At 37.3% G+C, this 26844-nt stretch overlaps 1 protein-coding gene across 2 annotated transcripts in view; it reads right to left on the bottom strand.

Moving 5' to 3' along the window:
• Nucleotides 1–952: 952 nt before the first annotated feature.
• The window catches only part of GPHN (gephyrin), a 422394-nt gene continuing 396502 nt past the window's right edge, over nt 953–26844 (bottom strand). For both annotated transcript variants that reach the window (XM_079768794.1, XM_079768793.1), the window contains 6 exons: nt 20347–20434; nt 13614–13687; nt 9335–9399; nt 5123–5226; nt 3200–3296; nt 953–1899 (listed from right to left, as the gene is read on the bottom strand). In XM_079768794.1, coding sequence (XP_079624920.1) covers nt 1766–1899; nt 3200–3296; nt 5123–5226; nt 9335–9399; nt 13614–13687; nt 20347–20434 — 562 coding nt within the window. In that variant the 3' untranslated portion in view covers nt 953–1765. The remainder of the gene's footprint in view (nt 1900–3199; nt 3297–5122; nt 5227–9334; nt 9400–13613; nt 13688–20346; nt 20435–26844) is intronic.

Genomic DNA, 26844 nt, shown 5'->3' with positions numbered 1-26844 from the left:
TCCTAAATTATCAACTATCTTTCCTCTAAACTTGCTTCTTATTCTCTAGCTATGACTGGAAACACCAGACCAACCAAATCCCTTCTACTCTGTATTTTCACAAAGCTACAGACCATAATACTATAGTAAAATATCTATAATAATAAAAGCATAATATGCTAATTAGACCAGACAGCTGAACAACCTTCTGGATGTCATTCCGGACCTCCTTCTGGATGAAGGTGGGGGCCGAGGCAGAGGCGGTTAGTGGCGATCAGGCAGGCAGGCGAGCAGTTAGGGGTGATCAAGCAGGCTGGCAGAGTGGTTAGGGGCAATCAGGCAGGCAGGTGAGTGGTTAGGGGCAATCAGGCAGGCAGATGAGTGGTTAGGGGTGATCAGGCTGGCAGGCAGAGTGGTTAGGGGCAATCAGGCAAGCAGGGGCAATCAGGCAGGCAGGCAGAGTGGTTAGGGGTGATCAGGCAGGCAGGCAGGCAGGCAGAGTGGTTAGGGGTGATCAGGCAGGCAGGTGAGTGGTTAGGGGCGATCAGGCAAGCAGGCAAAGTGGTTAGGGCCCATCAAGCAGGCAGGCGAGTGGTTAGGAGCCAGCGGTCCCGGATTGCGAGAGAGATGTCCGACTGCCAGTTTAGGCCCGATCCCGGAGGGATCCCTGCAGGATCAGGCCTAAACCTGCAGTCAGACATCCCCTGAGGGGTCCTGGATTGCAAGAGGGTGCAGGCCGGGTTGAGGGGACCCCTCCTCCCCATGCACGAATTTCATGCACTGGGCCTCTAGTAGTTACATAAAGCCACACTTTACGTCTCCTTGATATCACTTAATCTTGCTGAGTCATCTTAAATATGCCTTTCATCAAGCAGAACCCCATGAGAATACATGATAATGTTCAATAACAAGGCCAACACAATGGATTTTTATATAATGATCAAGGATTTTTTTATTCATTAAGTTTCAGTATCATTACAGAAAATGTTATGGTACAGAGTTGTTTATCATTATTTTTCTTTGCTCTTGATTTCCACATGAATGCTGGTAACACTAATATCTGTACAAGATCAGTCTTTGATTTTATGTTTTTTTCTGTACAATTTTAAATGTATTGGTTAAAAAGGCTGTCAGCACTTAAGGAAGCATTTCCCCCCAGTTAGATTGTTCAAATAAAAGGTATCCAGTTACTGCCCAAGAGTACTGTGCCATGAGGCTCCTGGGGTGAGAAACTTCCCGGAAGCTCTGTGAGGGATGGCTCTCCTGGAGGCAGGGCAGGGCCTCCCCCAGTCGCTCTTCTGTTGGCACTGTGCACATAAACACGAGATACATGATAAAGAACAAGCGAAAGCTCTCTGTAAAGCAGTTATGAAGCATACTAAGAAGGGAAATCCAAGTGTTGCCTACGCTAGTATAAATAAGCAGACAGCCTTGATTTGAGAGCATAAGTAGTTGTTTAAAGATGAGAAAAACACAAGTTCTGCAGGCACCTACTGCTGTCTACTAAAAGCTATCGCTATCAGACCTAGCATTGAACACACAAAGCAATTTGCAAGAAAGGAAAAATTTGCTTTGATATAATCAGAATAGAGTTATCTGTTAAGATTTGTTTTTAGGTGTTTTTTTTCTTTAAAAGGTATTTAAATTCTTTTGAAATATAGTTCAAGATGTTGACTATACAGATCAACTTTTATCCAAATCAGAAAAACTAGCTGTGCCGTTGCATATTACAGGATACAGTCAATGATATGTGGACATGCATCAAAGCTTTCTCCGCTGGTGACCATCATAGTCGTCCAATGACCATGACATCCACCACCTCGCCCTTGTGGAGCTCCACGTACTGCTCTGTCTTTGGAGGTAGCATCAACAATCCGTTGGCGCTGCGCATGCTCATCAGACGGCTGCTCATCTGATTACCTAGAAAGAAATACTCTCATTGCAGCAGCAGAAGCATCACTGTGGATCCATCTGGAGCCCCTCTGTTCCTTCCAAAGTAAGAACTCATGAATAGAAACATAGGTCTTCAAGAGGAAGAGAGATGATCAGACTTCCCAGTACCCTTTTCAGGTAGCCTTGCTACTGTACCCTACTACCTTGCCACTAAACTCTAAAAATAAACATTAGAAATTATTGCTCAAAAGAATAAACCAGGAATTTATAGCATTATGCAAAACACCACAGAATTTTCCTCTTCAGGCTGAACTATTATGTGTGTCTGAAAAGAAAGACTTTTAAAACCTATTAAAATAATGATAATAACAGCACGGCTACCGTTTCTTTAGTAGTATTTACTAAGTGCCAAGGTGGTAGGCACTTTACTTAACCATCTGTTAAAAAAATATGTTTCTATTGATTTGAGAGAGAGAGATACAAACATTGATGAGAGAGAAACATCATTGATCAATTGCCTCCCACATGCCCCCTGATGGAAATTGAGCCTGCAACCCAGGCATGTGCCCTGACCGGGAATTGAACCAGTGACCTCCTGGTGCATGGGTCGATGCTCAATCACTGAGCCACACCGGCGGGGCTTACTTAACTATTTTATTGAATTCTCACAAGACTCAAATAAGTTGAGGTAACTTGGTTAGAGTCCTACTTTCTTTTGGCAAGGCTACTATACTTAGTCACATTGTTAGTTGATATCTGTACTTGACAGGACTTTTGTTTCAAGGGCAATACAATTTTACTGGAGTTACATCAAAAGTTAGGTAAAATATGACTAGAGAAGTTGGGGATAAAAGTTTAAAGTCTAGAAGAGGTAACTATAGAACTCTGAATTATAAATATCGATTTCTTAGTCCTTAAATTTTACCAATATCTAGGGTATAGTGGAGATTCTAGAGAATCACACTATGATTGGGCTTTATTCTCATGTTTCAAGGTGGCATATCCACAGTCCTTCCTTTTCCTACAACAAAAATTATGCTCAGAACTTACCGGTTGAACTAATATATAAAAATCGCTCGTAATTATAGATTTGTTTTCAAATGGTTATCTAGAAAACATGGCTCCATGGATAACTAAATATTTATTACAATTTTTTTATTCTTTTGTCCTGTTATACTGTACGTTTAAGAATATTTAATTCATCTAATCTTCCAAAAAGGAAAATATATAATAATTCCAAATTGGGTATACCCAAGGAAGGAGGTTATATACATGTGATTTTAGCAGAATAAGTGCACAGATGTACCTGTAGGTGTGAATGACTAACCTGTACTCTGTGCCCAAGGCAGTGGTTCTTGGTGATGCCAAGTCAGTATACACCGATGGTATTCTGGGCGAGGATCCAGTTTTACATCACATGATAACTACAGAATAAAGAGGAAGATAAAACAAATGTGATCATTTTTGGATCATTTCTTAGAACTAGAGGGTGGTGGAGGTTGTGCAAAGAATAGAGTGGACATGAAAAATAACTTGGTATTCTGCTGTTTCCACCACTGCTACCTTATATTCTTTTTAAAAAAATATATTTTTATTGATTTCAGAGAGGGAGAGGGAAGAGAGATAGAAACATCAATGATGAGAGAGGATCATTGATTGGCCGCCTCCTACACGCCCCCACTGGGGGTCAAGTGCACAATCCAGGCATGTGCCCTTGGCTGGAATCAAACCTGGGACCCTTCAGTCCTCAGGCTGATGCTCTATCCACTGAGCCAAACCAGGTGGCTGTATATTCTTAATACAGGAAGTCCAGAGGTTGGGTTGCTCTGATGAAAAGAGAAAAGAAGGCCAAGAAGTTGGTATTCATAGTGCGGGAAGGGGCAGATGAAAAGATTGGGTCTAATTTTTAAAAATATGTTTTTATTGATTTTAGAGAGAGAGAAAAAGAGAGGAAGAAAGAGAAACATTGATGTGAGGGAAACATTGATACGCTGCCTCCTGCCTGTCACCTACTGGGGATTAAGCCCACAACCCAGGCATGTGCCCTGACCTGGAATGGAACCGGTGACCTTTTGGTGCATGAGATAATGCTCAACCAACTGAGCCACACTGGCCAGAACAAGAATTAACATTTTTATTAGCATAATAATCATTTAAATCACTTTACCTTAAAATGATCTAGAAAGGCTTTAGCTCTAACTAACAAAGATATTGCTTAGATTGGATGATACAATTAAAATTGAAAATTTTGATTTAAGTAAGTCTGTGTCCAATCTGTTCTGGTGACTATGTTTTTAAGTATTCTAATTATTCACTCTGACAATCCATACTTTTCCTCTGGAATCTAGAATATAATTCAATTGTAGGTTGTTTTTCTTGATTAAATCACAATCCACTCTTTCACTTAATCTTGCTTATGTTTATACTCTATTTCATATCAATTGGGGTTTAACTTGCATTATTCTTTTTTTTAAAATATATTTTATTGATCTTTTACAGAGAGGAAGAGAGAGGGATAGAGAGTTAGAAACATCGATCAGCTGCCTCCTGCACACCCCCTACTGGGGATGTGCCCGCAACCAAGGTACATGCCCTTGACGGGAATCGAACCCGGGACCTTTGAGTCCACAGGCCGACGCTCTAGCCACTGAGCCAAACCGGTTTCGGCGCATTATTCTTAAATTACAAAAATCTCTCTTTGAATATCTCTCTGTGTGTTCTCCAGTACTAACTACAAGAGCTATTCACATGGCTGTGTGATCTGCTAAGTGTTTAAGCAGGTTTGCCCCCCAACAATGCACTGATTGGTTTATAGTAGTACAGTGGAACAAATGTTGGAATGGGATGTTACCCATACCTAGGTTCTACTTCTAGCTTTACTGCTAACTGATGGCTGTACTAGCAAGTTATTCTGCTTTCTGATACCTGTTTGTTCATCTACAAAATGGGGTTGTTTTGAAGGAGATATTTATATTAATTTAAGAAACAAGAATCAGTTGCATCAAATTGTCATTATATCTCCATTACCATATGGACTTCTTGCTGGAGAAAATTGTTCACGTTAGAAGTAATGAAATAATGTGGGAGGGGAATAAAAGGGGCCCTTTTCTCTATTTTCTATCACAAAGGAGAGACTATAACCCAACTTCCTCTCAAAATTAATATAAAACTTGAGATGTTTCTAGATCTAGATCATATCTTAACTGTTACTAGGCTTCTATTTTGGTTCCTGGTCATTAGAAAACATTACCCTGGCTTTGATGATGGTTGGCCGAGGATCCAAGATGCCCTGCATCTTTCTCAGTGCAGGCACAACAAAGAGATTGCAGGTGACCACGGCTGACACAGGATTCCCTGAAAGTCAACCACGCAGTTATTGTAGTATCCACATAAAATTTACCGAACAATTATGACGGTCTATACCTCTAGGTATCATAGTGACAGGATTACTTGTCTTTCTCTTCTGAATCACCCTGAACCAAAAAGGATGCCAGAATAGAGACGTATAGTCAAACAAATGCCATAGAGGGTGCAACCTTCTGGGTCTACCAATGAAACGCAGACTTCTGATATCCAGAGGTTGGTTAACACCATTTATTTCTTCTTTTGTGAGAGCTATACATTGAAAGCCATTACCAATATTGGTAAGTTTTAAAGCAGTTTCTACTTGCTATTTTTTTATTGTTTACACTCTTACAGATGTCCACCCATTCACCCCTTCCCCTTTTTATAGTTGTCCACTTGTTATTATTAATATGTTTGAAAACTTCCATAGTAATATATGCTCAATACAAAGAAAATTAGAAAGTAGGATAAGCATAAAGAAATATCCATATTCCCTATACAGAGACATTTCTTTAAGTTTAAAAAAGAAAACTAAATGATTTAAAATGTGAAGGACTTGAAGATAAATACTTCATGGACTGAGTTGTGTTGTTTCCCCTCCCATTCATTTGTTGAAGTCTTAACCCCCAATGTGACTTTATTTTGAGATAGGACCTTTAGAGAAGTAATTAAAATTAAATGAGGTATAAGGGTGAGGCCCTAATTCAATAGAACCGGTGTCCTTATAAAAAGAGGAAGAGACCTTAGGAGCGCCTGTGCACACAGGAAAGGCCACGTGAGGGCAGAGGGAGAAGGTAACCATCTGTAAGCCAGGAAGAAAAACCTCAATAGAAACTAAATTTGCATCCATATAGGTCGTAGAATTGTGAGAAAACAGATTTCTGTTATCTATAACCCAGTTATCTAGTCTGTGATATTCTGTTCTGGCAGCCTGAGCGGACTAATTCAAACATCAAGTTCTTTTAGATTTATAATAAAAATTTGAGAAATTCAATTGTACCTCTCCAAGAAGGAATCTGATTGTGTCAGGCACTTTAAAGATAGGAAAGGTAGGCTGTGAAAAAACGACTGGACTGAGAAAAACACATTCATTGTAGTTTCTTGTGTGGTATATTAATTAACCAAGCTGTGTGACCCTGGTGAGTTCCAAACCTTTTTAAGTCTAACTTAACTCATTCACAAAATAAAGATTGGACTATATGATTCTCAATATTCTTCTGGTTCTAAAATTCTATCTTTATTAATACTTTCATACAGTTGTATATGAATATGTATGTATACTAGAGGCCCAGTGCACGAAATTTGTGCAGCGGGGGGTGGGAGGGGTGGGGCGGGGAGTGTCCCTCAGCCCAGCCTGCACGCTCTCCAATCTGGGACTCCACAGGGATCAGGCCTAAACCAGCTGTCGGACATCCCTCTCACAATCTGGGACTGCTGGCTCCCAACTGCTCGCCTGCCTGCCAGCCTGATCACCCCCTAACCACTCCCCTGCCAGTCTGATCAACACCCAATTGCTCCCCTACTGGCCCGATTGCCCCGAACTGTCCTCCCCTGCTGGCCTGGTCCCCCGCAACTGCCCTCCCCTGGAGGCCTGATCTCACCCCCAACTGTCCTCCCCTGATGGCCTGATCGCCCCCAACTGCCATCCCCTGCTGGACTGTTTGCCCCCAACTGCCCTCCCCTGCCGACCTGATCACCCACATCTGCCCTCCTCTGCTGGTCATCTTGTGATGGCCATCTTGTGATGACTTGAAGGTGTCATGTGAGGGCACGAGGGCCAGCTAGACTTTTATTAGTATAGATATTGAAGATAATATGATGGGCTATTAGATTTGTAGTTTCCCTTGGCCTGGCTATGTGCTGCTAATTGTATCATCAAAGTAAAAGGCAATGGTTAATTTAGCCTCTTATTAGCTAAAACCATACTTTTAATTTTCTTCTACTTACAAAGTAGTTAAGAATATCATTTTTTAAGTTGTAAAAGGTGATGAGTGATACTTATTATTTCAATGGAAAATGAGTTGTCCAACAGAACTACAGACTTAATAGGCAGGAGTGGGGTGTGTGTGGTAAGAGATCAACCAAAGGACTTATATGCATGCATATTAGCATAACCATTGGACACGGACACTGGGGTGGTGGGGGCTTGTCTTGGGGGGGGGATGGGAGTGGCAGGGGAGGGTTCAATCGGGGAAAAAGGAGACATATATAATACTTTAAACAATAAAAAAAATCAATTGCTTTTCTCGCCTCAAAAATACAAATAAACATTTTTTTTTCTGGAAAAAAAACCACAGTTCATTTAACAATGATTATAGAATTCCCGTAATTGCTATTGCTTTATAAAATTACTCTATAAAAAGAGGACTGGAAGGACTGATATAAAAAATTACGGGTAGTGGTTATTTCAGGGGGAAGAGGATTATGGATAACATTTCTTAATGCTTATCATTTTCTAAAGTTTTTATAGGGAATGTGTTATACAGGAATTTTAAAAAGTTACAAAAATAGCAAGTCGATACATAAAACTTTTAAACTACTTTAAAACTTATGAAGCTTAGAAATGGCTTTAAATGCATGTACCTTGGGAAAGCTGAAATACAATTCTGAATTTTAAAATCCTTGTAAAAGGAACCTCTTTGCTGGTTTTACAGTCTGAACATGTGAGTTCCTGCTGCCCTCTTTAGGTTTATTCAGGCTGAGCAGAGAAAATTTCAAATGAAAGTAGTAATTTGAATATAGGTTAATTATAACTTCTTTGGTAGACAAACAGTACTGCCTCAGTAATGGTGAACTAGTCTCCCACTGTAACATTCTTTTGTCACTGATGGGCTATAGGCTGAGTCATAGCTTCTGTAGACAAAGTAAACAGTATCTTCTAAGCAAATTAAAGCCAGACAGAGGATCATATTTTTATATAATGGTTTTTAGAATATCTAAGAATATATTAAAGGCCCCAAGGAGTTCTATACTACAGATAAATTTTGAAGACTATTTTCCTTACATGTCCTCTCTCTTAAAATTTCCTATATAATAGAAATCTAATCTCTTTTTTGCTTATAAATTCTTTGGGGCTTTAAAATGATTTTTCAGTCCTATATTTTTTCTGCCAGCTTTCTTTTCTTTATATCTCTATTATGAAACTTATTTTATATAAAAAGCAAATAAATATCTCAAAGGAGTAAGTAGGTTATAAAACAATTAAGTAGGTTATTTTCTGAAGAAACCTGTGTCAAAAAAAGAGAGAATGGGACACTGTTACAGATTAGAGGATAATTTTGTTAAAGTTGGAAAAAACAACAACAAGTAGATATATAAAACTTCTCAACTGCTTTAGATTTTTCAAGATTAGTAATGGCTTTAAAATCACGGCTTTAAATACACAGCCAAAAATCAGTAAAAAGCTGAATTTGAAAGTCCTTATGAACGGAACCACTTGGCTTTTTAGAAAATACAGAAACACATTAAAAAAGTGTTATTCGCATCCCCTTCCCTGCTGAAATAACCACTATCTGAACCTGTGAGTTTCTGCTCACTTGGCAGTGAGGGTGAGGACAGTGATGTGGTCAGACTGATGATGCTTGGGATTTGGCTGAGAAGTACCAATACTAATAGCCCCGCCCTCCACGTTGCTCACCCCCCTCCCACTGGTCCAAATTTGGCCAAGACCAAAAGCAATTTTGTATTTTTTGTTCTAGCATTTGCATGTGTGGTTCACAGCCCTTTGGCCCCTTGAGCACAATACTTCAAGTTGTGGGACACGGTTAGGCTGCTAACTTTGACCAATCTCCTATAAGGAAAAGCAGGTGCCCCAGAAAGATCCAGTGACAGCTAATAGTTAGTTATCATTTTAAGGTTTGGAATGTGCTGTGAAATATCTAATTTGACTTTCACACCAACCCTGTGAAGGAGTAATTAGCCCCATTTTATAGATGAAGAAACACCTTCAGTGAGGTTAAGTGATTCATCCAACTAAGTAAAGCTGGGACTTGAGCCCAGGTCATTTAGATTCCAAATCAAGTACTCTGATAGGGGACTGGTCACTCGGGATTCAAAAACATTTTTGGTCATTTTTTTTTCCAGAAAAGGCAAAATAAACGGTTTCAATTATTCTTACCTGGTAGTGCAAAAATTATTTTTCTTACACCATCAATATCCAAAGTTGCAAATGTCGTTGGCAGGCTAGAGAAAAAAAAGAGATTATCAGTTCTGCAAAGCAGTATGACAGGTAAATTCAGTACTCCAGTTTTCTTGTTACATGGTTCTTCTAATAGGAAGCTTGTCATATAAAAATACTTCTCTGTTTATTCTTTAAATCTTTATATCCTGAAGTGTTTCAAGAGCATGTAAATTAATTTGTTTTTAGCATCTACTATTTCCAAGTAACCAAACTCCTTGGTTTTCTGTAGCTTACTTTTTTCCCTTCCTGCCAGTGTCATAGAAGAGTATCCGAAGTCCTTGAGTTTCTCTACCCACCTAGCTAATGATGTCTATACTATTGCTGCTGGTGATTCATAACAATCATTCTTATTATCAGAAGGTTACCTCGTAATACATGCCTATCAGATAACTGCCTATTGCTCAAAAGGAGTATTTCTCAACCCTTTAAAACTGTACTCAGCAATAAACATAAGAACCTCCTTCCTATGAAAGGAGTGTATTGAAATATCAAAATAAATAAAAAAAAACCATGACTAGAATACAATTAAAGCAATAGTAATATAGAAAATTCCCATATTATACTTTCTCAAGTTTCCGACATGAATCTTTACCATGAGGGGTATGGAGAGGGGTAAGTGTGAGTGGCATGGAGAAGGTGGGAAGTTAAGAATAGTAATTTTTTTCTATTGACTATCCTTTACATAGAATTTCAGTTAAAATTTTTATTGTATTAATGAAACTTGAGTGATGTAGAATCCTTAGGGAGTAATGAAGTTTCCATATAGTTGAAAAATTATCTTTTTAAGCACCCAAATTTGTTTTATTTTTACTGTTTTTGCAGGTTGGGCTTTCAAAAATGGGTCATAATATTTTTTGATGATTTACAGCCATTATTATCAACTTATTCTACTCTTCTATAATCAGTGATTTTGGGTCACAAGGGTATTATGTGTTCTTTTCACTTATAAGCCATAGATGTGAGAGAGAAACATTGGTTTTCTCCCATACACACCCCGACCAGGTATCAAACCCACAACCTAGGTATGTGCCCTGACCAGGAATCAAACCTGCAACTTTTTTTGGTGTATGGGTCAATGCTCTAACCAGCTGAGCCACTGGCCAGGGCATCTGGTTTTTTGTTGTTGTTGTTGTTTTTTCACTAGTGTTTTTTTTCTGTGGCTTCCCTTAATGCTAGACTGTAATCATCTTGACCTTTAAAGCTTGCTTAGGTTTGGGAACCAGAGAGTAGTAATAATAGTTATATTGTTGGAATGATAATAATAACAATAATAAAAGTTACTATTTTAAAAGAAAGATCTATTAATTATATCTATTATTTCATTTAATTTTCACAGTAATCTCATGAGGTGATAATTATCCCATTTTATAGATGAGGAAACTGAGAGAGAGATTAACAATGCCCCAAATCACTCAGCTACTAAGTGGGGAAACAAAGATTTGAACCAAGCTTTGACTAACTGTATGACTCATAATTTGATGAGGCTCTGTATATAGGGTAGGCTGTATATAGACTTCATAACATCTATTTTTGACTACTCTGAGAGTTTTTTTTGGCTTTCTGATTCTTTGATGTAGTTTAGAAAGATGAGATTAGATTGTCATATCGATTTATGGATAGGTTATTTGGCAATGATTGTTACTGTATGATGAAAATAATTTCCAAAATGCATTCTCAAAAACAGCTATGTTCGCCGTAGATGACCCATAAAAACTGTGATTGGTAGATCTGGTTGATAATAATCCAAATGCTTTTTTTTAGTATCTCTGTGTTTAAAATGAAAAAGGTTAGTTACATTCTAAATGCACTGTATGTGGGAAGAGCAAGACTAAAGTGTTCTGAGCTTTTATATTTGTTCTGTACTATTAGGCACAATTACCTTTAATATCTTACCTTTAGACAAGTATAAACCCATTTAAACTTCTAAACCACTTTACTATAGCAAACTAACATGCATAATAAGAGTGAGGAGGGAATGCATAACACCTTCCATCTACTGTACTTAAAGCCAATTCAAATCATCTTGCATCTTGCAGACAGGTACTATGATTTATCTAAAGGCACTAATTTAAAAAAGATTCCAATACAACAAAAAATTTTGTTATGCATTGCTGTCATGAGTGTCCTATTGCTAGACTGTGAAGTGTTTTTAAGCTCTGGGAAACCATTTCCTTGGAACTCAACACTTATTGTTCAATTCCCCTCCCGAGATGAGAATGTAACAGAACTTATACAATGAGTGAAGTCACAGGGATTATGACTTTAAGGGAACTGATGAAGTCCCAAAGTTGAAGAAAGTGGTAAATAAAAGACTAAAAATAAAAAGAGTACTAAAATTATACATCACAGGTGCTGAGGTTAATTTAAATATATATTACACAGGTAATTCTCTTCTAGCGGTGAGGGCAAGTAATGCCAGGTTTTTTTCTCACTGTAAAGGAAATAATTGATTTAACTTTTGGGGTTAGTGAGAATCACATTGATATACTTTTGAGATGTCCTCTGTATTCTAATCAAATTTGTATGGCCCATAGGGAAAGGAAAAGAAAAAGCCTATGAACCCATACCATAGCAATATTTGCTTAAGATAAAATATTCCTAACAAGAATGATCCAAATCCAACAACTTCAATAATAAAAGAACCTTGTCAGTAGCAGCCATATTGGGGTAACTACAGAATTAAAATGCCAAGAATTTTAAGTTCTATCAAGTTGTGAAGAAAACTTTAGGGATTATCTTAACTTCATACTTAAATGGCAAAGTCATGGAAGCAAAGACTGATCGCTATCCTACAACTGACATGAGTACCCAATAAATCAGGGAGATTATAAGGGCTAGGGACACTTAAAAAAGGCTTCTGGAATATGGTAATAGTTCCCACAGCTCCTCACAGTCTCACCTCTACTCTCTCTTGGGATTCACATGGGCCCCCATCAGAGTATAATTCTGAACTACAGCATTATTGTTATTGTCCCTGATGGCATGGAGGTGGTGCTGGAATGCTCACCCACACACTGAGCCTTTGAATAGGGAACCAAAGATTTACAGAGTAGCAGGGGTCTGAATAGGTAGACAACTGCTTGAAGACATGGCCACACATATTTCATCAACACCAATGTTTGATATTCTTTAAAGATTTACAACTGATTATAGAATTTCCATCAGTCCTTCCTTAGGGAGTTATTAGTTTTTAGGATATGTGCAAGATATTAGTATTTGGTTATTTTTCTTTCCTCCTGGGAGGTAGTAAGAAGCAGTATAAAATACTACTTATTAAGTATTCTTACAAAGAAAAAAAAGTTGAATCTTTATCTAATCAAGCCATTAGACCTAACTTCCAGTCTATAGAATATCCTGGAGAGAGTGGAACAAATTAAATACCACTACAAAGAAACAATCAGCCCAATCCATTTGTTTAGGACAAATGATTCAGTTTCCTCAATAAGTCAATGGCATGACAAAAAAGGAGGGGGACAGTAAATGTTCTTTAACAGCCAAATACAATGAGTGCACTGATCTGAATCCTAATGCAAACGAAAATTATAAGAAGGCAATTATAAGAAGGCATTCTTTTTCTTAACACATAGGAGAATTTTGAATATGATCAGGGTATTAAATGTTAAGGTATTCTTATTTATTTTGTTAGGCGAGGTAATACCACTGTGATTACATAAGAGGATACTGCTGCTGCTGTTATTATTTGAGATGTATATAAAAATGACATGTCTAGAATTTGCTTTAATATAATCTAGCCCTTTGTCCCCCCAACAAGGTGTGAGATGGGCTGATAAAGCAATTATGAAAAAATGTTGGTAGTTACAGAAGCTAGGTGATGGTTCATGGGGGCTTCAATGTACTTCCTACTTATGTGTATGTTTGAGAATTTTCATACTGAAATGTTTTCAAAGAGAGACAAAGAATCAGTATAAAGAGAAAAAGAAAAAAAGAAAGCAGGAACTAGACATGGGAATTAAAGGGAAAAAGGTTTGGTAAGTTGCTTTGCTTTGTTTATACCAAACTCAGTGATTCATAAGGAAGATGAATACCCATTTCAGATAGGAGCTGCACTTGTGCAAAGAATTCTATTACTATAATATTTCTTTCATTAAAATAGGTAATCCATCATAGACTATATAAGAAGAAAGCATTTAAAGCTTTGCTAGTTAAAGCAAGCCAAACCAAGCCCATATATGAGATAACAAGATTATTTTCATACCCTGGTTTCATAAAAACCCTGCCGAAATGGATCTGAGCATGAAGATCGATGTCCAGCACCTGCTTGAGATAGTCCTGCAAATATGAAAAAGAATCACTTTATTTTCAGGCATTTGAATACCAGACTTTCAAGATGAAGATAAAATGAATTTATAAGATTAAAATAAAAAACCACCTTATTTTAGTGAGGTTGACTTTGCATAAGACAAATATTCATTCCTCAGTCATTCATTTATTCATTCAATAAATATATATTGAGCACTTGTTGTATTCTGAGTACCAATCTAGGTACAGGGGATAGCCTTGAACAAAAGAGATAATGCTCTTGTCCTTATAAAAAATGCATCCTAGTAGGAGTACTTAGCTAAAAAACCAAATAACTACATTAATATATAAGTTATTACTTGGTGGGTTATTGTCTCTCTTTTAAGACAGAATTAACATCTGAGAAAGGATGTTAACAAATATGGCTTAAGAAGTCATGCCTGGGCAAGGAAGCCACATGTATGCATCCTACACTAATCTGCTTAATGGATTTAAAATAATGTACGTTTTTTCAGGATAGACTTGGACAATAGCCCACAGATTGCAATTCTAAATAAACCAACACAAATACAAAGTAGGATGGAGTTCTAAACAGAAAGTCATGGAGTTTAATTGTTAGCACAATTGCTAGCAAAAACACAATCAACTCAGGCTATGACCAACTGAGAGTGATCTGACAAAACCTGATCTTTGGAAAAGAAAAGCAACATTGCCCTGCAGTTGGTTTTACAGACAGACAGACAAAAAAACAAAAAACAACCCCCCAACCCCCCCCCCCCCCCCCGCAAAATAGCAGTCCTTAAAATTTCTCAACCTCTTGATCTATTACCCAGTATCTTGTTCACTAATCCAAGGGTGAGTCTAATAATCTACTAAAATTTTAAGTATTTCACAAGCTATGGGACACTATAAAAGAAATCTCCTGAAAACAATTCTCATGAAGGCACGAAGAACTTCTTGGTCTTCAGGAAAACGTCTCATATTTTAATATCTATGATTCTTATATTTTCTAGCCCCTTTTTACCAATCATTTCTCTCATCAAGCAATCCTCTTTTCACCTAGTCCCATTCCTTAATCAATCAATCTATCAATCAATCAATCTCAATCTCCCTCCCTCCCGCTACCTTCCTCCCTGTCAGCAAGACTATACTGTTCTCAAGTTTATAAAGCTTTCTTGCCTCCAGTAGTTAAAAATGTTCTTCCTTCTATCTGGAATACTTCTTTCTATCCTCCTCTCTCCACCCTACCCTTATCTCAGTCTCAGTCATCTTCTCAGACTTCTCTGAATTTCTGGGGCTGGATATTTATTTTGAGGCTATATTATAAGGTGCAATAAATTTAGAACTGTTATATTTTCCTGATGAACTGAAACATTTAAATATGAAATGTCCCTCTTAATATCTAGTAATTCTTTTTACCCTAATTTTCTTGGATATCAATAGAGCCACACCCGCTATCTTTCATTGTATTTTTTTCCTAACTTTTCACTTTCAATTAGCTGTGTTCTTACATTTAAAGTGTGTTGCTTATAAGTATCAGACAATTCATTATTTAAATCTAGAATGACACAATTTTTTGTTTTTCTTTCTCTTCTATTAGCTTGTCAGTTATACAATCTTTGATTATTATTTTAGAGATTACAATATGCATTTTTGACTTATCACAGTCTACCATAATTTATTTTTATCACTTCCCAGGCATTACAAGAAATTTAAAACATGTTAACTCCACTAATTCCTCTCTGCTTTTTGTGCTATAATGTACCACAAATTTCATATACATTTTAAGTATGATATATATCTTTTCTACATATACTATACAGATGATATATATTTTATTGTTTATATTTTATATGTTTATATTTATTTATTATATGTGTTTTTTATTGATTTCAGAGAGAGGAAGGGAGAGGGAGAGAGGGATAGAAATATCAATGATGAGAGAGAATCATCAATTGGCTGCCTCCTGCATGTCCCCCACTGGGGATCCAGCCTGCAACATGGGCATGTGCCCTGACTGGAAATAGAACTGCGACCTCCTGGTTCATGGGTCGATGCTCAACCACTAAGCCACACCAGCTGGACTTTATATATATTTTAAACCTTACAAGGTATTATTATTTTATACAATCAACACTCATTTACATTTACCTACATATTAACCCTTTCCTTTTTTCTTTTTGCTTTTCAGTCCTTTCTGCATTTCCATGCTTCCATAATCTTTCTGCCTAAAAACTTGCTTTAGTATAGGTCTGCTCAGTTTTTAACTAAAAATGTCCTTATCTAAATTTTTGAAGGAAATTTTTGCTGAATACACAGTTCCACAGAGGCAGTTATTTATTTATTTATTTATTTATTTAGCATTTTATAAATGCCATCCCAGTGTTTTCTGAGTACCATCATTTCTGGTTAAATCATTTCTGTTAGTTTTACTGTTGGTTCTTTGAAGGAAATATGTCCTTTGGTAAGATTCTCTCTTTGTCCTTGGCTTTCAGTAGTCTTGCTATAATTATTTAAGGATGATTTCTTCCTATTTATACTGATTGAGATTAGCAGAGCTCCTTGAATTTCTGACTTGATAACTTTTATTGACTTGAGAAAACTCTTTGCCAATATTTCTTACATATTGCTTCTGCTTACTCTTTCTCCTTTCCTTCTAGACTCCAATTACATATATGTTAGACCTTTTACCATATCTCATATGTCTGTTATGCCTTTTTTCATCCCTTTTCTACAATTTTCATTTAATTCTTATGAGTAGATTCTAGTTTTCTAGTAAAATTCTTCATTTTGTCATTCCTTTTTATTAAACATATTAATTACAATGTTTTAAAGTCCATCATTTTTAGGGCTTTTCTATCTTTTTTTTTTAAATTCGTTTTTTTAGTAATTTTAGCTGGTAATTTAAAAAATTGAAGTGGAAAAATTGAAGAGGCTCTGGATGATAATATATTCCTCCAGAAACTTCTGGCAGTCAGTTAAGGTAAACTAAGATTACTATGCTCTAATCCAGTATTGAGATAATTTGAGAGGGATATTTCAGTCTTTGAGAAGGCTTTTTTTTTTTCTTTTTCCAGTTTGTCCTTATTCCTAGAACATAGCTTTTCAAGGGTTTAAACTGAAAACCTGAGATTTCTGCGAAGGCCCCTCCTATATGGCAGGCTCTGAACTACTAAGACTGAAAAATTCTGTTCATTTAATTAATTTATTAGTTACTGTTTTATGCTTGGCTTTTTGGCCTCCGATACCATTATATCTCCCTTCTCCTTGGCTTAGGAATTAGTAAAGGCATTGAAGAAAAATATGATGAAGAATTCCAGTTTTAATTCTCTGCGGCTCACTTTTTTTTCCTATCTTTTCCTTTTTTTCTTTAAAAGTTAAAAAAAATTAATATAGCTTTTATATTTGTTCTTGGTGGGAGGAATGATTTAAAATACTTTATTGTTGTTTGAAAATTAGGTAACTAAGTAGTTTCTTAGATACCCATGATCCTATCTAAATCAGGTACACAATTCTTTTTTGACAACTCTTTTGATTTTGCCTTCTAAAAATCAGGCCTAAATTTAGAAAAAAAAACCCAAAAACTTCAGAATATCTTTTACACCTGAAACTATCTTTCAAATTTTCTAGAGGGTCCTCTAGGAAATCATAAAGATTTGTGCTTTCATCTTATAAAAAGAGATGTTTAGAAATAATTAGGTTTGTTCAATAATGTCCCCATTTTAAGAGTGTCATGGGAGGGGAGTTGCTGTCATATCTGAGAAGAGATGCTCAGTGTGCCCTAAGGTTCGATTCATATAGGTAAAATGTTATTAAAATAACTACTTAAGAAATTTTATGCTTTATGGGAAGTGCCTGGAAATTTGACAATGCCCTAGCTGTCCACTATGCTTTTACTCTCAGGGAAAACACTGATAAAAATTTTTATGAAATAGTTGGGGTAGCTCAGTGGTTGAACGTTGACCTATGAACCAGGAGGTCATAGTTCGATTCCCAGCCAGGGTACATGCCTGGGTTGTAGGCTTGATCCCCAGTGTGGGGTGTGCAGGAAGCAGCTGATCAATGATTCTCTCTCTCCTCATTGATGTTTCCTATCTCTCTCTCTCTCCCTTCCTGAGATCAATAAATACATTTAAAAAAGAAAAAATTTGATACTGTATCTCAATAGAGAATTTTACTTATCTTCTATTCTGATATTATTGATTACAGCATCAAATGATGCACAGCCATTAAGTATCTGCTATCTATGGAGTTTCTGTTTTACTCTGATGCTTGCAGTAGGCTCAGCTATAAGCTACAGTCAATAGTTTGTGTCTGCAACAAAGGCAGATTCAGAACACTAGGGAGGAATGTCAGAGGAACTTTGAAATACTGACACTTCAAAGAATAGTCTTGGGTACAGGCTTAGATACAGCTTAGATAACTTTTATACAGTACCAGTGAACTGAGTCAGGAATCCCAGGACTCTTTAGAATGGAAGCAGATGGTTTCATGAAAACAGACTGCTAACCCAAGATCTAGCAGAGTGGGAATGATATAGGGCTGAATAAAATTATAAGGAAAATTTTTACTGTATTTATTTGTTCAGAATATTGTTGATTAGTTTTAATATTCTATTGCTGTTTAACTATAAATCTGCAACAAATTCAAGAAGGCCTATATTATTAATTAACAGTCTTGCTGCCAAATAATTAGGGTAAGCCTATTAGACTACCCTTTTTTTTTTTATCAAAACTATCTGTGATTATTTTGATCAGATGAGGTAATGGAGACACTATTAGGAAAACTTAAGAGACTGTTCAATAGGCAAAAATAAATAAATAAATAAATAAATAATTACTAGGTATCCAGGCTAAGTATATTCTTCTTGGTTATCTGCACCATTCATTGTTTTTGAGATATTTTACAATTTTGCAGGTTGTAGAAAATTTATAGTACTTCATATAATTCTTTAGTTTTCAGGACAAAAAGCAGATTCTGTTTATCTGAAACTTTCAGTGTTTTATAAAAATAAAAACTCTTTAAAAAGTCTGTGTGAAGCAAGGGAGGTAGCAGTGAGGAGAGATTTTGAGGGAAGCAACTCTGAAAGAGTCATTTTTCATTGGCTCCTTTATAAAGAAAAGCAATAGGCCTTACTATATTGGTTCTGTTTAATTGTGAGGATAGCCCTAGGATAAATGACATCTTTGTTAGTTATAAACTTGTTGCCTCTTCAGAAGTATTAGGAAAGACAAACTTTAGGTCTGACAAATAGTTATTGTCCTACAATTAGATTCATGAATAACCAATATAAGTTATACATGACACACTCCCTGGGAATAAAAAAATTAATATTTAAGTACTCAACTTCAGGATTGCTCTTGTGATACTCGGAACACCACAGGCAGTTTGATGATAATAAAAACAGCCATTATAGGTCTACTATAATGCAGACTTCAGCCCTAGCCTTTGTGATCTCAGAAGGTCTGCAGTAATTTGCCATACCGAGGACTGAAGACTGCTAGGAGACTTGAGGGAAGACTAACGCAGCAAACTATCTGCTATAAGGAGAATACCTACCTACATTTTAATAGCTTTGCTCTTGGATGTCATTTGTGATGGTAATCTTGGACTGAGATTCTCTCTTTTTCTTCTATGGCTTTAGCATCTGAATTGATATTCTTAAACATTCTAAAACTAAAGTTGGGAATGAAAGCAGGCATTCTTTGTTCAGGTTACTGAATTCTGACATTTGTTCTCAGAGCCTAGAGAATTCACTGTCGAAAGAGTCAGGTTAAGGCAGCTTCTTAGCTAGTGAGTGCAGGGACCAAGAACAATCATATACATAAGGTTTAGCTAAAAATATATCAAGCTTTTGGAAAATATGAATTTTAGTAAAAGTTGCTATTATGACAATATTTTTATAATTTTCAGTTCAGTCATTAATATGAGATTTAAAAAAACATGGAAAGGGATTATACGTTGGCAAAATATTTTGTGATCTGAAATGTTATTGTGCCAAACATAATGTTGGTTATCGTAGTAAAGAATATTTTACTTTTATAAGATTATTCAATGGACCCAATAATAATCATGGACCAACACATTTCATTTAGACATATGTATAAATTTAATGATACTGAGATATCCAAATTGTAATTTTATAGGAGTAAGCATATACCATATGCAAATATACTTAGTCTTATAAAATCCTATATATATAGTTATATCAATGCTTGTATTTTATTTTCATCATTATGATGATTATGATTATGACTATTTTTCAAGTGGGGCAAAGGAATACCTAATCTTCTCTTTCTCCCTTGTGGGTAACCAGGTTTGAAATATGTGTGTGTCGGGGTGGGGGGGCGGTCATCTGTAATTTAAATTTAGGTAGAAGGAAGAATCTTGGAGTTTTAACTTGGGAGTAAATATTACATATAAAGGAAGTCCTAATGTACTAAGGTTGACTGAGCAAAAAACCAGAAATTTCCAGGGGGAGATCAAAACCATAATGCAAGTTGTGGGATTTTCAATGCTGCTTCTGAGGTAAGCTCTCTGACCTAGACAGCATCCTTTTCTGTATGCCCAGAAATTTCTGAAGCCCCATGGGGTCTCGTTATGTCTCAGAGAGCTACCAGATCACAGTTAATCATCTGTAAGCAAGGATATTATAGTAAACAAATTTCCATGATCCCCATTTTTCATACCTTTTCCCCCATGGACACACCCCCTGATGTGATGATGACATCAGCACGACTGATACCCTCATTCAAGGCATTGAGTAAGTCATCTGGGCTGGAAAAAACAAAGACAAACACATTAATACACAAGGAAAATGTTTTAGATATAGTGCCCACTTTAAACTAAACCACGTTGTTCACTGAGTAGGCATTAACCTGAGCACAGCACTATATTCTGTACAAAGTAGGAATCAAAGGGTCTCTGCGAACAGGAGCATAACTCTTATTATGGAGAAAGAATTATGAGCACAGAAGTAGTGGCTACTGGTACTTTCATAGGGTTTTCTTCTTTTTCCCCCCTCTATCTAACAGGGTAACATAATAAGGGGAAATTATGAGGTATTGATAGGCATCCTGACCATCCCAGTTTGCCTAGGAATATCCCAGATTTTGTACTGAAAGTCATATGTCCTAGGAAATCCCAGGCAAACCAGGACAGTTGTTCGCTCTGTGTTGGAGATACCACGTAAGATTCTTTAGAGGGACTACTGTCTAACCTAAGTTAGTCAGGTCTTGAGAAATGGGCTGGGTTTGTATAGGTAGAAAGGAATAGGAAAAGAGGATCAGCCTGTGATGAAGCCTGTGGTGCTTCTAGATCAGTGGGGAAAATAAATGACCTAGAGTGAAGGACTTGACTTGAAATGACTGGGAAAGATGGAGTAAGACATCTTGGAGGGCCCTCAAGCTCAAGAATTTGGACTTCATTTAATGGGAAATGGGTACGAGGGGTTCACTAAAAAATAAGAGGAGCCAGTAGGTGTTTCCTGAGAAAAGAAAGGATAGATAAAAAAAGAACAAGGAAAGCAGAGACCATATGAAACATTTAGAGATGGTATCGGGACAGGATGAATATTAGGGACTGAAACTAGGCAGATTCCTGAGAGTCAACTAAAAAGACAAGTGTACCAGCCCCTTTGACTGCACAGGTCAAAGACCTGGGAAGAAGAGATGGAGTGAAGTCAAGGGTCTTATCCTCTGGATGTTAAGAGGGCTGCAAAGGCCTAACTTGGGATTAATTAAGTGAGAAAAAACCCAAAATGACAGGTGTCAGGGCTTACGGAGGAACAGGAAGGCAGGGAATAGCTCAAAAGGTCTGTTTCTTAAATATTTTTAATCCATAAAAGCAACTGGGCAATGTGCATGGCACCTGCATTTCCCTTCAAATGACGGAGTACAGAAAATGAGCCTTTTGAAGAATATTTGTCCAGACTACACCCTTCTTACCCTGTGGGAAAAGGGTGGGTGTGTATCCCTTATTTCCCCTTGGACATCTAACACGTACGTCTAAAAAGGGAGAAATCCTAGCTTCTGATTTACTAGTTCTTGCTTTTAGTACCTCTTGGGGCCTATTTTTGCTTTTGGGTTCCATGAGATATGGCTACATCTTCCCATAAATCCCTTCTTAGCTTAAGCTAGCTTTAGTAGGTTATTGTTAACTTTATGTCAAATGATGTCTCAATGAGATAGCATATGTTCTCCCAAATCTTTCATGGTAGTGAAGCTTATTCAAGTAAAAGGAAGAGGAGGAGGAGAAGGAGAAAAATAAAAATAAATTGTAACCAGGACATCATTTCACTTTTTGTTCAGGGGTGACAGAGGTAAGGAGAGGAATTCGAGATTGACGGAGAGGCTGTGAACAGCCTCTACAAGAGATAAACTAGTTGGGAGGTGTCACAGCACAGAGATTAAGAGTATGAACTCCAAGTCAGGCTACCAAGGTTAAATCCTGGTGTTATTACTTGCTAGATGTAGAGCCTTGGATAAGTTAATTAATTTCTCTTTGTCTCAGTCTTTCATCTATAAAGTAGGGATAATTAGGGTTGTTATGAGGATCAATTGAGATACTACATATGAAACAGTTTATGGAATAATATCTGGTACAAACTAAGTTTTAGGAAGGGTTAGTAGTTGTTATTGCTATAATGTTATCATACAAACATACCTAACAATCTGGCATGCTTGGCTGTTTTTATTAAAAAAAAAATATATCCATGACTAACACAAAAGAAAATCATAAACTGGGCCTCAAATACATTCACACAGCTATGTGTATGGAGTCTAAATGGCTCAACAGCAAGCCAGGCCTGCTTCCAGCCTGAATACTATTTACTATTAGGTTTTCTTATTGAATCTGGATAAAATTCTCCTTCTCCTTCAGCACTGGCCTGTCCATGAGTGTATTGAGAGTTGGTTGGTTCTGAAGAGTGAGCTCCCAAAGGAGAAGAGACAAAAGAAAAAAAAAGTGAAAGTTTGAAAAATGGCTCACATGAGGTTCAACCTACTAACATAGGGACCCTTTAAGTAAAGTCATCCAGTTAATTGCTTATGCAGCCAAAAAGGTACCCAGGTATTCAACAAAAGTAGGATCGATGTGTAAAACATAAACTATTTGATAGATACCAGTTTTTTTTCTTGCAGTGGAATACCATAAGATATGCATGTGATGGGTTCCTGATCACTGCATACCCAGGGTTCCAGGCCCTTTGCCATGTTGGATCATACTATCATTAAGCTGAGTCAAATGGTGGGCCTAATGGAGTAAATGGTAAAAACATAATAAATACAGGTGATGTGGAATGTGGTTCAGGTGAATGGACAATGAATATTATAAATGAAATACACATCTGTGTTAGTATAAAGAGACATTAGCTAATTTCAATAATCTTACTATATAGTTTATAACATGTTGATTCTACAAAGCATCAGTGTCACACACATCATCATGGTATTAATCTTTGTAGGTGGATAAAGGTCCTGGAATGATGACTGCAAATAAACATACTTTTCAGTGATATTTTTCTCATTCATTGTTTTCAAATCTTTCACAGGAAAGACTGTTTTCCTATTTTTTAAAACTGCAGAGTCATCAACTGTCCACATAAAAACTTCTAATTTGCAAAAACAAACTAAAATGAATTTAATACTAAATTCTTATTATAATTTATATTTCAAAGAATATGCTGAATGCTGCTTCCTACTCCATGGCTGGTGGATTCACAAAATCATTGAATGTCAAAGTTGGGCACATTCTTTGTGTCCTGTCTCCCTCTGCCCCTTTCTTTGACTCTACTCTGTTGCATGCTTCTGGTGTCTGAAATCTAGTAAGAGACTATGGCTTAGAAAAGGGACAGGTACCAATGTATGACAACAGTCAGAGCATCTAAAAATTCATTTATATTTCATGTTACAATTCCATTTGTTCCCTCACAGTCTGTGAGGTAGATTGAACAGGTATTATTATGCCAATTAAACAGAAAAGGAAAGTGATATTCAGAGAGGCAAAGAAATAAGTTAAAGGCAGGTAGAGCAGTAAGTGGCAGAGCTAGGACCAGGACCTCTGGCTCTTTGCTGTGTTTGTTCCATCCCACTACCTAATCAGAGTGATTGCTTAGTTTTTTCAGGCATATGACATGTCATCAAGAAAAATTCTCATGAAAATGAACCCTTGCTCAAAAGCATCAAATAGAGGGTGCTAAGGCAGCAGGTGGGGATCTCTCTGGGTGACCAGAGAGTGAATGTGGGGACATGTTAGTACAATTCTGGAGAATGAAACAAACATACTATGAATACTATATTCAAATGGAAACTAAAATAAATTTTGCTTAAATGTAACTTTAAGGATTGTTTACAAGCCACAAATTTTCTTTTTGGTGATTTATATTACATTTTAAATAGTGAAATATTTCCAACATAAGATAATCCTATGTAATAAAAGGCTGATCTACAAATCAACCAAACGGCGGAACGACTGGTCGCTATGATGCGCACTGACCACCAGGGGGCAGATGCTCAACGCAGGAGCTGCTCCCTGGTGGTCAGTGCACTCCGACAGGGGAGCACCGCTCAACCAGAAGCCGGGCTTATGGCTGGCAAGTGCAGCAGCAGTAGTGGGAGCCTCTCCCACCTCCTTGGCAGTGCTAAGGAGCAGCAAGCAGAGCGGTAAGGAACAGCAAGCAGGCGGGTTGTAAGAAGCGAGGAGTTCTGGGCTGCGAGAGGGATGTCCGACTGCCAGCTTAGGCCTGATTCCTGATCCCTGCCCCCCCCCCAAGTGCACAAATGTTGTGCACCGGGCCTCTAGTAATATAATAAACACCCATGTATCCTTCTCTCAGATTTGACAAACATTAATATATTCTTTTATTTACTTCACTAGAGGCCCAGTGCATGATTGAATCATGCACGTGTAGGGTCCCCTACACGCTTTCGCTCTCGGTGGAGCTGGGTGCCTGTCCGCTGGTGCCGGAGCAGACAGGCACCCAGCTCCCCCACTTTTGATGGTCCGCGGCCACTGAGGGGGGCTGCCGCGGACACCTGGCTACCCTGCCGTTGAGAGGCGCAGCTGGGTGTCCGCGGCAGGCCCCCTCAGCGGCCTCAGATCTGGCTGTTGAGAGGCACAGGGGGTGGGAGTCCTGCCCCCTGCGCCTCTCAACAGCAGGCTAGCCCCCCTCAGTGGCAGCGGATCCGTGCCTCTCAATGGCCGGATAGGCCACCCCGAGTCCCGCCCCCCAGCCTCCCGCCGCCCAATCGTGGGCGTAGCGGAGTGATGGTAATTTACATGTTACTCTATTATTAGATAGGATATTCTTTCTCCTCCTACTTTTTTACTTTAAAACAATAAAAACTGAGCTTTCTTTCTAAGACTTAGAGATGATATTAATAAAAAGAAGAATAGGTAATAAGGATTATAAATTATGGATATTATAGTACGATAAAAAAAATTATAATTCTTCTCAGTTTTGTTAATGAGATAGCATATTAGTTTTCTCAAATTTAGGAGAGTAAAACTATAAAACATCACAATCAGATCTTATATGTTATGTGAGTTTATATTATACTAGAGGCCTGGTGCAATCTGTGCACTGGTGGGGTCCCTCGGCCTGGCCTGCACCCTCTTGCAACCTGGGACGTCTCGGGGGATGTTGGAGAGCTGGTTTCGGATCCATCCCTTCAGGCCAGGCCAAGGGACCCCACCAGTGCTTGAATCCTTGCACTGGGCCTCTAGTATGCATATAAGATCTTTGGTTAATCTCTTCCCACCCTCTTCCCTACCCTCTTCCCTTTGAGATTCATCAGTCTGTTCCATGTCTGTGCGTTGAGCGCCTGCCCCCTGGTGGTCATTGTGCATCATAGCAACTAGATGGTCAGCTTGTTGGCTGGTCGCTTAGGCTTTTGTATATATAGATAGTATGACCTTATATATGACATTACTTCTTATATATAAGATCAGTTGATATTTAAGAATGAAATTAATTACATTCATACTCATGCTTTAAAAGAACAATACACTTTCAAACCTATGCCTTAGTTTTACAATTCTAGGAGGTAGTGACAGGTTCAAGGTCACCCTATGTTCATTCTTCTATTCTTTTAAACTATAGTAATATTCACATTGTGAAAGATACTTTGTTATACATAGTATACCTTCAGATAAAAGCTATCATTATCTAAATATAGAAATCATATTTGTGTATGTCAAATAGTGATGATTGAAAAATAATCTGTACTTTAAAATTTTGAGATATCTTTTCACCATTGCCACAATAGGGATGTAAGATAAAGCTTCCTAGGTATATATGAGTAGCATCCCTTCTCTCAAAGAGCAGCAGATCTTAAAGGGATATTGTGATATCATTTAATTCTGCCTTCATTAACAATCACAGTTTTAATTAGATTTGGATGATGATTAATCATTTATTTAAAAATAAATCAAATACCAGCATTAATCTTAATTTACTAACACTTTCTATGCATTTTCACTTAAATTAAGTGCCTATCCATTGTTCTTTTAGAGTGCCAAATATTATATGAAAGTATTCTATAAGAGAGTTGATTTAGTACTAAAATGCTAAAAATTTAAATACTAGGTGACAGAAAATAGAACAGTTAATTGAAGGCCTAAATGTCACAAGGTCTAGAATCCAATTTTGTCTCTATTGTTGAGATGACTAAAAAACTAATTTCATTTTGGGGTCTCATTATTCTTATTTGCAATATGAGAACATTTAGACTAGGTCCTTTCTGTCTCTAACATTCACTGATTTAAAGCTAATTGGGATCCATTTAGCTTCAAGGTATCATTTTTAAGCTGACCTGGAAGTCTATCTAAAAATTACCCACACTGCCCTATCCTGAAAGGCTGGGAAAGCCCAAACTTTTACAACTAAAAGTCCAGGAAGCACAGAGGCTTTTTTTTCTTCTACTTTAACAGAAGAGTGGCAGCTTGCCACTGGAGCTTTGCCAATTCAGGAATTGTGACTTCTGTGCCTTTACCACTTGTGGTCCTCTTTTCTACTAAATGTCCATTCCCATCAGGTCCTCAGTATTGTAGCAGCTTCCTGAGGGCTGAGGGCAAATAGATCTCTCAGTAGACAAGGAAAATACGAGCAATTCTAGAAGCTAGCAATGGGATGTAGAAGAGTAAGCATACTATTTAGGATAGGTAGCTCATTGTGAAATAAAACTACT

The sequence above is a fragment of the Cnephaeus nilssonii genome (genome assembly GCF_951640355.1).
Source record: "Cnephaeus nilssonii genome assembly, chromosome: 4".
NCBI classification, from domain to species: Eukaryota; Metazoa; Chordata; class Mammalia; order Chiroptera; family Vespertilionidae; genus Cnephaeus; species Cnephaeus nilssonii.
The sequence above is the reverse complement of the archived record's forward strand: the minus strand, read 5'-3'. Positions and strand labels throughout refer to the sequence as shown.